Consider the following 16,791-nt stretch of genomic DNA (forward strand, 5'->3'; position numbering starts at 1 on the left):
GCAATGGCGAGAAGGCTATAAGTAACTGCCACACTGGATCCTTTTACGTGAGAAGAAAGAAAGTACCCTGAATGCCTCTCATGTATAAAAGAGCAGGATGGCAGGATGTCTGTGTGGCCCACGGAGCCAGACGTAGCAAACTTGGGCAAAAGAATTGTGAACAAAGGCTAGAAGAGGGAAGGTCTGCAGTCAGCCTTGTCTTCTACCTCTCTGGTGTTTGCTTCTCATGAGCAGAGTCCGTTTTCCAAACGTCCCAACACTGAAAACGATACCTCAGCTCTGGAAGTTGACAGGAAGTCATATCCACGAGTGTAAAAATGCAAGATCAAGGCTTGGCCCAGAAACAATGCCTAAAATCAAGGGGAAAATGGACAGCAGGAGAGACATCCAAGTCCAACCTGATTGAGCCTGGGCCAGCCCAAGGAAGGTAGGATTCAAGGAGAAGAAATTAAAAGAGAGGCGCTTTGGACCACATCATTTCCTACAAGGAGCAGTCAATGAACTTTGCTCTTCAACCAAGGTACAAAAGAGGGTTCTTTAATGTCTTCGTTTGGCCCTTAAAAGCAGCAGTAAATTCATTAATCAGATTCACTGAAATCCTTTTAGAACAACGGTAATTGCTCAGCTTAGATGTCCCTTTCCTTTCTCTGCAAGGATACTGTGTATGTACTATACAATTATAAATGTATAGCATTATATAGTATGAAATATGACATATAAAATATAAATATTAGTCAATGATATTAGTGAACATGTATAAGAAACACTAAGATGATCTTGCAAGATTTCACCTCCCTGGAACTCAGCCACTTAGCACTGTTTCAGCTTTCCTACCACCTCTGCCAGCCAATCCCATCTTCCTGGGATCTGGCCTCCCTATTGGCTATCGCACACCTTTAAACTGCCTGCTTTGTGACATCATTCTCTCAGCAAGCCTACTGCCACCTGGTAGAATCTTAGGGTAGCCTGTAAATTTGTATCATCGCAAGTGGCCAGTGACCAGTGTGACCAGTGGCCTTCATACTGGACACATGCGCTCCTTGGCTTCAGCCACCCAGACATCCACTAGGATCGTCTCTTCATCCCTTGCATCTATAGTTGATGTTTCTTCTTCTCTGACCATGTCAGGTAAAGAGAGAAACTTTCTTGACAGTTTTTCATTTTACTTCTTCCCCATAACTTTAGATTTCTTTACCCCTATAGTCCCAAACACTTTGGAATAACAGGGAAAGTATTGAAGGAGAAATCTAGAGACCTCATTTCAGTTTTGGCTTTGACATTTATTAGGTGTGTGACTTTAGATATTTCTTTTATTCTCTCACAAAATCTGTTTCCTCATCTGTTACATTAGGATAATAGACTGGTTACTCCCTCTTGCCCTTTTCTTTTCTAATGCTGAGTCTTAAAGGGCACACGTACAGAAAATGAAATCAGACACATTTGAGGCTGTTCGTTTTGACAGAATTAGAGAGAAAACATAAGTGGCATAGAAAACTGGCAACATAATCTGAGGTGTTTCATGTGTAATAGTCTCCGTCCACTAATATTCCAACTAATATTTTAAATTTAGTGATGTTTTAAATATTCAGCCAGGCACACTGGCTCACACCTATAATCTCAGCACTTTGGGAGGCCATCTCCCTCACTAATATTTTAACTTTACTATTTTATATTTAGTTATGTGTAGTGACGTTTTTAATATTCAGCTGGGCATGGTAGCTCCCGCCTGTAATCTCAGTGCTTTGGGAGGCCGAGATGGGAGAATCGCTTGAGCCTAGGAGTTCCAGACCAGTCTGGGCAACATGGCGAGTCCCAATCTCTACAATTTACTTAATAAAATCATCCAGGTGTGGGGACATGCCAGGTACTCAGGAGGCTGAGGTGGGAGGATCAGTTCACTATTTGAGCCCAGGAGGTTGACGCTACAGTGAGCCATGTTCACAACACTGGACTTCAGACTGGCTGACAAGGTGAGACCCTGTCTGAAACAAACAAAAGTAATATTCACATTTTGGAGATTTCTATCTAAACTAGATGGAAAGAGAAAATGAAGAGTACTGGGTTATAAGGAGGCAGATATTCTAGGGTAAGGAATTTGGGATTTTAAATGAAAGCAGAAAGACAGAGTCCCCTACACTTCCCTTTGGATACACTTTGGAGAATGACAAAATGATTTCAAGGGAAAAATATATATATTTTAAATTTTAGAAGAAAAGCAGAAATAAAACAGAGTAAAATCTAATCAGAATAGGGCAAAATGAAGTTGGTTTTTATCGGAAGTCACATTCAGTTGTTTTTTTCTGTTGCCCTTTTTTAACACAGATGACAATTGACAGTTTTTAATATAAGCATTTTAGAAATGTGTTTTAGAAATGATGCTTCCACGCCAAGCATGGTGGCTCACGTCGTAATCCCAGTAATTTGGGAGGCCGAGGTGGGCAGATCACTTGACGTCAGGAGTTCGAGACCATCCAGGCAAACATGATGAAACTCTGTCGCTATTAAAAATACAAAACATTAGCCAGGTGCAGTGGTGCACGCCTATAATCCCAGATACTAAGGAGGCTGAAGCATGAGAATTGCTTGAGCCCAGGAGGCAAAGCCTGCAGTGAGCCAAGGTGAAGCCACTGCACTCTAGCCTTGGTGACAGAGTGAGACTCTGCCTCAAAAAAACAAACAAGATAAAACAAACAAACAAAGAAAAGACCAAAAAAAAATTTCTTTGTAAAACTATCAGGTAGTATTTTGACTTGTTATAAAAAACCAGGCTTAAAGAGGGCAAAGAATGACCCTTCAGATTTACCAACGGCCTGGGTTAAATGTAAATGCTAGCAAATGTCACATGACCTGTATAAGCAAATGTTACAGTAATGATTATAAAAGTAATAGCTGTACTATATTCTCATAGACCAAAATTGTCATATTAAAAGTTCTATTTCTCCTGGTTTCTGGTCTATGCTCAGAGAAAAGAATCCTGGCAAGGAAGTCATGGTGATGACATTAACATAACGGTTAATCTTAAACAGGTCAATCTGACCTCTCTCAGCCTCAGTTACTCATAAAATGAGGTACTTCTCTACGGATTCCCAGTTCTAAAATGCTCCAATTCTACGAAATAGTTATGAACCAATACTCACCCAGATGCAAGGGAAAGATAGGGAAGGGAGAAGGTTGCTTCTAGCCTAGGAAAAAGCGTACGAAGCCAGACCGCTTGGGTCTTCTTCACATCTGTGACCAAACTGGACACAAAGGCAGTTCATCACAAGAGGACCAAACCGCTTCGGCACTCATGGCCATCATAAACTGTTTTGCTTTTGGTATCTCAGTGAATATCAGTATTAAAGGCTTCCTGATTGAAACAACCTTACGATGATGCTGTTCTTCAAATAAGGTGAAATTTTTTCAATCTCATCTGTTTGTTCTTCTTTCTTTCTTTCCTACAGAAGATTTCCAAAATACTTCTTTGCTTGGAACTGCAAATTCTCTGCAGCTCTCACTGCCTGTGGTGAGCAATGTGGCTTCCTTTACAGGAGGCATCTCCAACTTCTCCAGAGCCTCTGCTCCAGCTGTTAGCTCAGCATGGCTACTGACATCAGCCTCTGGCACCTCTTTCCAGCCACTCACGGGCAGTGCCTACCTTTACCAACATTCCAGCACATCTATGTTGTCTGGGGTTAGTAGCCAGAGCCACAGCTCTACTTCAACTGCCTCTTACCCAAGCGTTTTTGCGTGGGACATTACAGCAAGCACAGAAAAGAAGTCATCCTCACTCAGGGACTTCACTGTGACTGTTATTGACCAGAACACAGGTGTCTCTTCCATGTCTATGACAGCCCAGCATGATAAAACTTCAGACGCCAATATTATGGTTCCTCTGTATCCAACACTATCTGCCAGCCTTGTTCAGAGGACACAATCTCAAATTCCAAACCAACACGGCCATAGCCTGTCACTTCCCTACCAGAAAGGAAGCCAGGTCTATTACTATAATCCAGGCACACTGGGGCCTCAACTATCTGGAGAACTTGGCCCCTGGCTGCAATCCTATGACTCTGTGTCATACCCAGGAGATAGGACCTCTGCCTATCAACCAGAAATGGTGATGGTGCTAAAGGAGGTTCAGCCAACAAAAGTCCTACCACCAGTCTCCACTTCTGGGATGTATTACCCTGTATCTGCTGAACCCATCACAGAAACCAGTTTTCAAGGTGAGTACAACCAAAAAGAAAGGAGAGGAATACACTCAGCATTGAAAGGGAGGGTCAAATCTATAGCCGAGTGGTAAGTCCACAGAAAGGCAGAATTTAAGTCCTGAGACTTCAACCACTATTCTTGGGCACTGCTGATCATTTTCAGGCTGTGTAAGAACAGCCTGAAAGAACCTTCGAAGTGGGAAAGTGGAAGACTATAATGGCCATCTATGCCACATGTAAGAGAGTCCCAAGAGATGTGTTCACTTCAGCAGCACATATACTAAAATTGTAACAAGAGTCCCAAGAGATACAAAACTTTTTAGTGGCCTGGCTAATCAGTTCCCCTGCACCAGCAGGCTGTAACTTTCTTCCTTAATCTATTACTTTAGTCTCTTTGGAAGGCCCTTCAGAACTCTTATTTTTGCAGTGACATTTTGATTTTCCTTAAATTACAATAGGATTTAAGACCTTGTGCTCAGAGATCCTCTCCAAAACAAACAGACTCAGAATATGTGCTTGCTTATATATTTCATGAGGAAGGGCTCCACTCTCTCCCCTAGACCATGGTGTAAAGGGTTGTTATTCTCTCAAGAGAGTGGAGAGAATGGAAATGACCCTATATGAGAATGTGAGGCTTTATAAAACATCTCCTATTTAAAAATCACTTTCACTTTTTATTTAGCTTACAACACCACTATGAAATTCAAAGAATGCCAAGAAACAATCACATCAAATGATAACCAGTAAGAGAACAGTCATTGCCTATCATCCAAGACAGGGTCTTATCCATGGTCCTGAAGAAGAGCTAGTAGAAATGCCTGGCCCATGTTAGAAAGGTATCACATTGTTGCATTGGCATATAGGGGGAACATCTCATTTACCAGGGATTGACTTCTTCCTTGATTCCTTTGTGGTGATGGAAACTTCCCTGGGGATGCATACTTCCCTGGGATTTCAATCTCCAAGCCAGACATTTTGTCTGGCACAAACTCCAGGATTCTCCAAATCCTGCAATACCCGAAATACCCAGATACTTGAGAGTAATCCATCACCTGAGCTTGGGGACATTTCAATGATAGCTCCAGTCCAGAGTCCAACTAATCTTTTGGCACTGTCTCCAGCTCGAAGCCAGGACAAAACTGAGAATAAGAATTTGGATGAGATTAAAACCAAAGTTTCAAAGCCTCTAGATGCCTACCAGTTCCCAAAAGAAAATCAAGATCCTTCACTGCTTCCTTTAGAAATCCCTGATATTCACCAGCTTCTGTCCTGCATTGATCCTCTTGGCCAAGAGGAGCAGCCTGGTTCCGAAAATGCCAATCTGAGAAAGAACAGCCTGAGTCTTGAGGGCCAAGGGATACTTGAAAATGGGATTGAGTCTAGCAATGATCTTGCAGACATCACTACATTGGTCGAGGGTACTCACCTCCCCGCGATCTTCAATTCCTTACAAGATCTTGACCAACCCCAAAGTCCCTTCATCTTCAGTTCCTTACAAGATCTGGAACAACCCAAAAGTCCCTCCATCTTCAGTTCCTTACAAGACCTTGACCAACCCAAAAGTCCCTCAGTAAAGAAAGCCAAAGATCCCAGTGCCATCAAGGTAAATCAGGTGCAGGAAAAGTCAAGCATCATAAAAGGTCACTCTGATCAAGTCAGGAAGAACAAGCATAAAGCTGCTGAGCCTATCCAGGGTGCTCCCAAGGCCAAAATCCAGCCAAAGAACCCAGAGAGCCTGTTAGAGGGAGCAGTGGCTGTTTGCAGTGCTACCGCCAGTGACAGTGCTTCTGTGAACAAGGGCAAGGATTCTAGCAACAAACCTCACAAAGCCGCATCCAGCAGGAGCAGCACAACTAAGAGGCACGGGCAGGAGAAGACCAAAAGGAGCAGAGAGAACAGTTCTAAGAAATCTGAAGACAGTAAGCCGTCAGGGAACAAAGTCAAGGTAGAAGAGAAGCAAGCTATTCCCAAAACGAAGCGGAAGAAATATCAACCTGAACTTAGCCAAGAGACGTTCAAAAAGCCACGAAGCTCCCTAGGCATGCACATGCTAGAGTCTGTGCAAGTTTTCCATGCACTGGGGAAAAAGATCGACAAGAAAAGTGGATTCTCTTCCTCTTGGACTCTGGGAAGCTCAAGTAACATCCAGAATCCCCAGTCATTCTCAGTTCTCAAACCATGGCTGGATACCAAATGTGAGGGGAAAGGCCCGGACAAAACTCAAGTCAAGGCCCAAAAACTGGATGATAATGCTGAAAAAGAGTGTCCATCTCCATCCCAGTATGAGTTGCCGCCACCTGGGAAGGTCAAGTTGGTACCACTGCCATTTCTGACCCTGGACAAACCTCAAGCTCAACCTGTTTTTCGGCGGCCACACCCTCCGGCCTCACATAGGCCTGCTGTGGCTTGCCCTGCTCGACCTGGTTCTACTAACTCAGCTCAGTCGACTGCAGTCAGTCCGTCCCAACCGGCTCCTACCAACACATCTTTGACAGGTCCTGCCAGACCAGCTCAGCCAATTTCCACCAATGCAACCCAACCCGGTTCAGCCAACCCCAACCAGCCTCCTACTGCTTCTCAGTCTGCTGCTTCTAGGCCAGCACCCTACGAAACATCATCTTGCTCTTCTCTCCAGCGGGAGCCTGTTTCCACCGCTGTGACCAATCTCCGGTCACTGCCCAAGCCTCAATATCAATTTCTAATCCAAGACTTTAGCTTACAACCCAGGCCATGGAGGACACCTGACATTTCTGGGCCAGTAGTGTCAACGCCCATCACAAAAGAGCAGAGGCCAGAGCGTGAGGCCATGAAGAGGAAGGCTCAGCAAGAGCGTGAGAATGCTGCCAAATATACATCTTTGGGGAAACTGCAGTTCTTCATCCAAAGGGAAAAAGATATGGAAATTTCTCAATACTATGGCTACAGAATCTAAGAGCTGCTGAGGCTGTTGGCTTTACTTTGGATACCAGCTGCTTTTCAAAATACATAGACACTGATTTATTTATTCCAATAATATATTTTTTAAACTTAATAAAGAAATCTAATAGAATTAATAGATAAGTAATAAATAGGCTTTTGAGTTTTGAGATGCTGTTGACTGTGGGTTTTCCTTGGTGTGGTGGGGATCAAAGGTCACCTTAGAAGGAATTATGGCTGGGCGTGGTGGCTCATGCCTGTAATCCCAGCACTTTAGGAGGCCAAGGTGGGTAGATCACCTGAGTCAGGAGTTCACGACCAGCCTGGCCAACATGGTCAAACCCATCTCTACTAAAAATACAAAGAAGTAGCTGGGTGTGGTGGTGGGTTCCTGTAATCCCAGCTTCTTGGGAGGCTAAGGCAGAATCACTTCAACACAGGAGGCAGAGGTTGTAGTGAGCCGAGATCACACTACTGGCTCCAGCCTGAGCAACACAGCGAAACTCCATCTCAAAAAAATAAATAAATAAATGAAATCAAAACAAGAAGGTACTAAAAGTTGGATGGTGTGAGAATAGACAGTAGAACTGAGGAAAGAGGAAGGAACATGGTCCAGGACTAAGAAAGCCAAAAGGGGAGAGATTTCATGAGCTTATACAAAGAATCAGAAATGGGGGAAATGGCAGAAGTTAAGATGCAGAATCTGAGGTTAGGACTAAAAGAATAAAATTTGGATAGAAGTTGAAAATGGCAGAAAATGAGGCTGGGTGGACCAAAAGAAATGTACAAAATCTCCCATGGATGATGGCCTTATGTCTCATGGCCTATCAGATAGGTGTTTTAGAAAATAAGATTCAGGACTCATCTCCAGCAGGTTTGGGTTACCTTATACATATATGATCACAGTTGGGAAATGTCAGTACAAAACAGGGGAACCTACCACCAGGCAATGGCAAGGGCTCACAGTTCTAGGTGCAGATGATAACCTGGACCTAGCCAAGTGAACTGAAGCAGCTTGAAGCTGGCCCAGAAAAGACCCTGGAGTATAGATCACCACTGACTCACCACCTGTGCATGGGCCAGTGAGATGCGCTACTTCAGTTCACCTTCACAACAACACACAAGCCAGTAACACTGTGCCACCTTCCTAGCGAGGTAAACAGCAATATAATTTTTTCTTAAGCTTGAACACATAAGGGAACAATAAAGAAACCTCATTAAACCTGATCACCAGCAATCTTCAGGCCAGCTCTGGTCTCCAGGTACAATTCCAGGACAGTTTTGTATCACTGGGTCCATTCCCAATAGGCTGGATAGGATAGTCTGGAGTAATTGTCAGGATACCACCTTTTTCTCTCCTGGGCTGCTCTACTGGCATTTGGCTTCAGATTCCAAGTGTACTTCCTGTGTGAATAATCTCCAGGGGGACCAGGAGGAGCGATATGGCCTCTCCGGTAAACATTTGGATTCTGTGAAAACGTTCTTAAAGCAAAACAAAAAGTAATAAGCCATTAGTAGGATTAATAAAATAATGTTTATTTTAAAATTATATTTTTATAAAATATTTTAAATTCATAAATTTACAAAATAACATATACTCTACTAACCTGTGTGACCTTGGCAGATAAACTACTTGATTTTTATTTCCCTAAGTTCTTTATAGCATGAGGCTAATAACACTTTCCACCTTCATGAGCTGTTATGAAGCTAAATTAAGAAAATACATTTCAATTACCCACAATGCCCTGGCACAGTGTGGATTCCCAGAAGCCTTTCCACCTTTCCCTACAGAAATAAATGCATGGAATGCATGCCCATACTACTCCAATTAAATACTTTCTCTCCCGAAGTCTGGTAGGGCTGACATAAGACACAATAAGCTATTTCATACTGAAAACACATGGCTACTTCTACTTTATAAACGAATATACACAAATTATAAAATGTAAAACAACTTTAACCATGGTACATGTAGCAAATTTGAAAAAATAGGATTTAAATTTACTTGTTTCAAAAGCAAGATCAGAAAACCTTCTATAATTATACAAAAGAAAAATCGGAAATCTCAGAAAAGAAAATATAGCCGCCTGCTGCAGAGCTCTCAATCAAACTTACTCTAATTCCGTTAGTACTTCCTTTTGTTCTTTTCCCCAGCATCTTATTCTGACTGTTGAATCACAGCCTATTATTTTCACTTATCATAAATAAGCTACCACTTTCAATGGCTTTATAAAATGTTATAGTATAGATGTAATCATTATTTAGCTACATTCTCCAGTTGGAAACACAGCAGCTACAAGTTTTTCCACAACCACAAATGATGCTGGGATTAACATTGCAAAACATAGACTACCGGATCCTGAGCTAGCCCAGGGTCCTACACAAGGTAGGGGGCTTGAGAAATGTGCTGAAGGATTCAGTAAATGTAGCTTTTTCTGCATTTTGAAGTATTTCCTTAGTCTCAAAATGAAATTACTAGGTAAAGCATTTTTATGGCTCTTGAAATTGTGCTTCAAAAGGCTTAAACCAATTTTCAATGCCACTAGCAACATGTTTTTAAAATGTTTGTTTACATCTTTTAAAAATGTCAATTTTCAGGCCAGGCATGGTGGCTCATGCCTGTTCCCAGCACTTTGGGAGGCTGAGGCGAGTGGATTACCTGACATCAGGAGTTTGAGTCCAGCCTGGCCTACATGGTGAAACCCTGTCTCTAGTAAAAATACAAACAAACAAACAAACAAAAATTAGCTGGACCTGGTGGTGCAAGCCTATAATCCCAACTACTTGGGAAACTAAGGCTGAAGAATCTCTTGAACCTGAGAGGCGGAAGTTGCAGTGAGCCAAGAATGCAATTTTGCACTCCAGCCTTGGAGGCTGAGCAAGACTCTTGTCTCAAAAAAACAAAAACAAAACACCTTAAAAAAAAAGTAAATTTTTAAAAGTGCTTTTTTCTTTCTTAATAAAAACAGGGTTCCAGGCCAAGAATGACGGCTTGTGCCTGTAATCCCAGCACTTTGAGAGGCTGAGGTGGGCAGATTACCCGAGGTCAGGAGTTCGAAACCACCCTGACAAACATGGAGAAACCCCATCTCTACTAAAAATACAAAATTAGCTGGATGTAGTGGGTAGTGCATGCCTGTAATCCCAGCTACTCAGGACGCTGAGGCAGGAGAATCCTTTGAACCCAGGAGGCGGAGGTTGTGGTAAGCCTAGGCTGCACCATTGCATTCTAGATTGGGCAAAAAGAGTGAAAATCTGACTCAAAAAAGAAAAGAAACAAACAAACAGGGTTCCAACATGTTGCCCAGGCTGGTCTCCAACTGCTGGGCTCAAGCAATCCTCCCACCTCGGCCTCCCTAAGTGCTGAGCCAACACACATGGCCTAAAAATGCCAACGCAGTTTTGAAAGTGTTTACAATGTGCTTAACTGTTTAAATCCACGTTAACTGTCAACAATAACCACTATGGGGTATTATTAAAATCTCCATCTGACTGATGGAAAAATGGAGATGTAGACAGGCTAAGTATCTTACCCAAGATCACAAAGCAGGTAACAGAGCCCAGATGTAAAACCAGGTCCAGCCTGACAACCACTACACTAGAGTGCCTATCAAAAACTATTGCTAAACTGGCCAGGGGTGGTGGCTCATGCTTGTAATCCCAGCACTTTGGGAGGCCGAGGCAGATAGATCACCTGTGGTCAGGAGTTGGAAGACTAGCCTAGTCAACATGGTGAAACCCCCATCTCTACTAAAATACAAAAATTAGCCAGTGTGATGGCAGGTACCTGTAATCTCAGCTGCTCACAAGGCTGAGGCAGNCAGATCATCTGAGGTCAGGAGTTTGAGACCAGCCTGACCAACATGGAGAAACCCTATCTTTACTAAAAGATACAAAATTAGCTGGGTGTAGTGGGTGGTGTATACCTATAATCTCAGCTACTCAGGTGGCTGGGGCAGGAGAATCCCTTGAACCCAGGAGGTGGAGGTTGTGGTGAGGCGAGATTTTGCCACTGTACTCTAGACGGGGCAGAAAAGTGAAAATCCATCTCAAAAAAAAAAAAAAGGAAGGTTTCCAACATATTGCCCAGGCTGGTCTCCAACTGCTGGGCTCAAGCAATCCTCCCAACATGCATGACCTAAAAAGGCCAATGTTGTTTTGAAAGAGTTTACAATGTGCTCAACTGTTTAAATTCATGTTAACTTTCAAAAATAACCACTATGGGGTGTGTATTATGAAAACCTCCATCTGACTGATGGAAAAATGGAAATGTAGACAGGTTAAGTATCTCACTCAAGATCACAAAGCAGGTAACAGAGCCCAGATGCAAAACCAGGCCCAGCCTGACAACCACTACACTATACTGCTTATCAAAAACTATTGCTAAACTGGCCAGGGGTGGTGGCTCATGCCTGTAATCCCAGCACTTTGGGAGGCCGAGGCAGATAGATCACCTGAGGTCAGGAGTTGCAAGACTAGCCTAGCCAACATGGTGAAACCCCCATCTCTACTAAAATACAAAAATTAGCCAGTGTGATGGCAGGTACCTGTAATCTCAGCTGCTCACAAGGCTGAGGCAGGAGAATTGCTTGAACCTGGGAAGTGGCAGTTGCAGTGAGCCAAGATTGTGCCACTGCACTCCAGCCTGGGCAACAGAGCGAGACTCTGTCTCCAAAAACAAAAATAAACAAAGAAAACCTATTGCTAAATTAAGAAGCAAAGAATAATACCTTGCTATTTGTGATGGTTAATTTTAGGTGTCAACTTGACTAGATTAAGAGATACCTAGATAGCTGGTGAAGTACTATTTCTGGGAGTGTCTCTGAGGGTGTTTCCAGAGGATACTGGTGTGTGAGTGGGTGGACTGAGTGGGAGGATATACCCTCAACATGGGTAGGTACCATCCAATAGGCCGGAGGCCTGGATAGAACAAAAGGCAGAGGAAAGGCTAATTGTGCTCTCTCCTGGAGCTGGAATACCCTACCTTCTCCTACTATTGGACATCAGAACTCCAGGCTTCCGGGCCTTTGGACTTGAGGACTCCCACCAGTGTTCTCCAACCCTTACCGGATTTCCAGGCCTTCAGCCTTGGATTTAGAGTTATTCCACCAGCTTCCCTGGTTCTGAGGCTTTCTGACTTGGACTGAACACTACCAGATTCCCTGGTTCTCCAGCTTGCAAGACAGCCTACTATGAAGCTTCTCAGCCTTCCTAAGTACATAAGGTAATTCCCCTAATAAAAAAGCCCTGCCACACACCTACCAACCCACCGATCCATCTATCCATCCATCCATTCATCCATCCATCCATGCTACTGGTTCTATCATTCTGGAGAACTCATACTAATGTACTACTTTAACCATACTGAGGTTTTCCCCATTTTCCAAGTGAAAATACTTTTGTTGTTTATCTGTTCAGATCCTTTGCAATTTCTCTATTAGGATTTTATTACTTTTCTTATAATTCATATTAACTCTCTAAGTAAAAACCTTCCTGATCTAAAAACCATATAACATTAATGTAGCCTAAGAATATAAGATCCTTTTGGATGTGAAATCAAACTCTTGGCTTAAGTTCAAAATCAATGAAAATTTCTAAGTCCCTTTCTCAGTTGCCTCTGAAAAGTCACATATTCCCTGTCCTGTAACTGATTTTTCCAGTGCTAACTGCAAAATACAGAGCAGAATACTATCTCCTGGTTCAAATTGATCAGCAAGAATTCCTCATCAGTCTCATAATATGTTTTCATTAATTACAGTATTAATTTCTACCTCAATTCTAGGAAAAGGACAACAGAGAGAGGTATCTGACTAACTGTTGCAAATTTTGGGTCTGAGTGTGGAAATGCCAAGGAGTTGAGTGAACCTGGATCCCATGTAGATTACACCTAGGTCCTTGTTTAAGAGGCGAATTCATGGTGTGGACTGGCTGCATGAAATGTGCTGAGTCTTCAAAACCACTTGACCTAGGTACATTGGAATTCCAATTCTTTAATCAGAATATTTCCACACATTATTACTGGTTTCCAAATGTACTCATCAGTTTAGTGACTATATTTTGGCCTATGAAAATAACAATTTCTTCCTTTTCCCATTCCTATTTGTTTACATCTCCCACAACAAATAAACAACCTACCAGAAAAATGGATATACGCAATTTACATTATATAAAAAGAGATCGCCCTGCCACACAAATCTCACATATAAAACACAAGAATTATGGGCGCAGTGACTCATGCCTGTAATCCCAACACTTTGGGAGGCCAAGGTGAGTGGATCAGGTGGTCAGGAGTTCCAGACCAGCCTGGCCAACATGGTGAAACCCAGTTTCTACTAATACAAAAATTAGCCATGCATGGTGGTGCACACCTGTAATCCCAGCTACTTGGGAGGCTGAGGCAGGAGAACTGTTTGAACCCGGGAGGCAGAGGTTGCAGTGAGCCAAGATGATGCCACTGCACTCCAGCCTGGGCGACAGAGCAAGACTCCATCTCAGGACAATCAATTAATCAATCAATCAATCAATAGGACTTTCTGGTAGGACCATTGTCAAGAGATTTTTCTTTCTAAGCAATGTCCCCAGCACCTACTGAATACTGAGAAGTGGATAACCTGTTAGAAATAACTGTACGAAAAGCAAATCTTTCCCAGAAAAAGTAAATTAGGCTGAAATGCACTATTCAGGCTGCGATATCTCACTACTTCCACAGACATCTATAGACCTTTTCGCAAGACTATCTTACATTGGAATGAATGAATTACAAACCTTGTTTCCAAAATTTGACAAACTTTTCTATATTTCCACCTTCAACTTTTATAAAAAGGGAAAAAGAGTGACAACCCTCATACTTACATTCAGTTGCATCATCTGGCCTCATGCCTTCTACATCAATCAAATATCTAACAAAACAACATATTTTGGGTCATGTATATATACGAAAAGAAAAAAAATCAAGATTTTTCAAAAAGGGTCCTATTTCAACTTACAGACATAGATATAAAAATCTTAAGAAAATATCAGCACATCAAATCCAGCAATTATTAAAAGATGACAAACCATGACCACAAAATGACGTTTTTCAAGAATGCAAGGATGACTCAACTTCAGAAGATCTATTTACATATTTATTTACATTACTATAATTTAACTAATAAACAAAAGGTAAGAAGATACAGAATCATTTTTTTATGAAAACGCTTTATATACTACAAATAGAAAGAGACTTCCTTAATACAACACAGCATTTATCAGAAACCAACAACAAATAAAACACAAATTGGGAAAAATATTAACATTATATCTAAAAAATACCGTATAACCAACAGAATGGACCAGAAACTTGGGAGTCACCATCACGGTCAGCCATTTCTTACATACTCTCATCTTCAATACACCACCATTTCCTGACAACAGTATTGCCTAAATATCTCTAGAATATGTCTGTATCCACCAAAATGACCACCATGCCCTGGTCCACTCCACCATTATGCCTTAATTCCTGCAAATACCTCCTAATGTGTCTCCTTGCTTCTACCTCTTTCCCTCTGCAGTGCAGTCTCCACTCGGCAGCAAAGTGATAGGTTGAAAATGTAAATTTGATTATGTTTCCCACACTTATCCCCAACACAAAAAAAATTTCAACGGTTTTCTATCGTTCTTAAGATAGTGACTAAAACCTTACGCATAGCTCTGCATGGTTTTAGCTCGTACCCATATTTCCAGCTCCATTTTAATGCCATACTTCCCCCCTCCCCCATGGCCCAGTCTCCCTGGCCAGTTCCTCCAACACAGTATACACTTTACTGTTACTTGGGCTTTGCCGATCCTTGATGTTCAGAATTCTCTCCATAACAGCACTATCTGGTGGACACCAACTCATACTTCAGATAGTTGCTCAGACCTCCTCACAGAAATCTCTAGTCCTCTCCCTGAAGTCAAATCCTCCCTGTTCTATGCTCTCATTGTACCACATTCCTCTCCTTCTCAGCACTTGCCAGAGTTGTAATTCTATAGGCATTTGTGTGATTCTTTAGTATCTACTCCCTCCCTAGACTGTTAGGAGGCACAGGGCAGCTGAAGTCTCTTTGCTAGCACCCAGCACAGTGCCTAGACATAACAGATGCTCAGGAGATATTTTCTGAATGAACAAATATAAATCAGTACAGTGAGGCAACATCCATGAAAAGCATAAGGACACATATGATTTGATTCAGAAATTCTATTTTGAGTGAAATCACCTCTGGGTCTATGGCGTATGTATTCACAAATGTTTATATAGAAATGTTCATGATGTCAATGTTTTTTATAATATCAAAAATTTCTGACTTTGGTGTTCATCAGTATGCAAAGGAAAACATCCCTTAAAAAGAATGAAAAGTCCAAGTACTTCCAAAGAAAGATGTCTATCACATATTAAAAAACAGAATGTCTATTATACCATTCAATCACATGTATGTTTGTATCTGCATTTTTAGAGTCTGAAAAGATGTGTACTAAATTATTAATGGTGGTAATCGCTGGGTGAGATCAAGACTGCCTTCTACTTCATGCATTTCTGGACTGGTTGCATTTTTTTTACAACAGCTTTACATTACTATTGTAAACAGACAAAAACAACTTTAAAATGGTCTCCCTCTGGGGTTGGAACTTACCTGCAAATGAGGTAGCCAGTCCTGTTTAACCCATGGGAACACTGGACACCAAAATGTTTGTCTTTAAAAAGAAAATACAGGGCTAAGAAACTGAAGGGCATACACAAGTGTATAACATTATCACTGCCGTGAAAATGAATAACTCTGAAGAGGATTTTTTTTTTTAGGAACATACTATAAAGAATCATCTAACAGAATGCCAAAATTCACTGCTTCTGGGAAACTTGGCATGGTCCCAATTAGACTTAATGATATAAACTACAGGCCTGGTAAGATACTAACAGCTTAATTGCAGTTTTGGACTGTAAATTTAAAAAGAAAAAAAAAAGATACTAACAGCTAAATCTGCAATCAGACAAACCCATCTATCTAAAAATAGAATGCCCATCAGTAATTAATTTAATTATACAAAAGGGAGTGAAAGCAACAACAGGCTATGAGAAGAATGAAATTTGTTTCTGAATGAAACAAATGAAATGCCTTCAGTCTTGAGACTGAATAGTAAGGACTGTTTCCATAGTACTCGAGTTCCCAATGAGCTTCCATTCCTTCTCTCATTTGGTGCTCCACACATGCCACAGGTCTATGTGCCCTGTGAAGTACTCAGGTAAATAGCAGTATTCAAACTTCACCACGAAAAGGCAAGGCTTGGAGATGTAAGTCAAAGCAGGCAAACAGCACAAGACTAGTATGAAGTCTAATATTTTTCCCATTACACCACAGTATTTCTTAGTCCACCCTTTTCAAACACATTATATGAGGAATTAAATAAAAAAGTGTAATTTATCTTTGCAAAATCTGTGTCTGTGACTTTAGGTAGCGTATGGTAAGGAAGGCACTCATCAGCCAGGTGTGATGGCTCACGCCTATAATCTCAGCACTTTCCAGCCTGGCCAATGAGGCGAAACCCTGTCTATACTAAAAGTACAAAAAATTAGCTGGGTGTTGTGGCAGGCACCTGTAATCCCAGCTACTCAGGAGACTGAGGCAGGATAATCTCTTGAATCTGGGAAACAGAGGTTGTAGTGAGC

The 16,791-nt window shown here is 41.7% G+C and overlaps 2 protein-coding genes across 2 annotated transcripts in view; one reads left to right on the forward strand and one right to left on the reverse strand.

The window, feature by feature from the left end:
• The window catches only part of LOC108289285 (RNA/RNP complex-1-interacting phosphatase-like), a 43,768-nt gene that overhangs the window by 11,067 nt on the left and 15,910 nt on the right, over positions 1-16,791 (reverse strand). The window contains exon 2 of the mRNA XM_037731437.1: positions 8,457-8,591. Coding sequence (XP_037587365.1) covers positions 8,457-8,591 — 135 coding nt within the window. The remainder of the gene's footprint in view (positions 1-8,456; positions 8,592-16,791) is intronic.
• On the forward strand, positions 1,032-7,125 carry LOC108289286 (uncharacterized protein C2orf78-like). The gene is made up of 4 exons (XM_037731438.1): positions 1,032-1,128; positions 3,444-4,206; positions 5,106-5,665; positions 5,738-7,125. Exons 1-4 carry the CDS (start codon positions 1,032-1,034, stop codon positions 7,123-7,125), a joined length of 2,808 nt encoding a protein of 935 aa, XP_037587366.1.

Source organism: Cebus imitator, unplaced genomic scaffold (assembly GCF_001604975.1).
Source record: "Cebus imitator isolate Cc_AM_T3 unplaced genomic scaffold, Cebus_imitator-1.0 Scaffold399, whole genome shotgun sequence".
In the NCBI taxonomy this organism is placed as follows: domain Eukaryota; kingdom Metazoa; phylum Chordata; class Mammalia; order Primates; family Cebidae; genus Cebus; species Cebus imitator.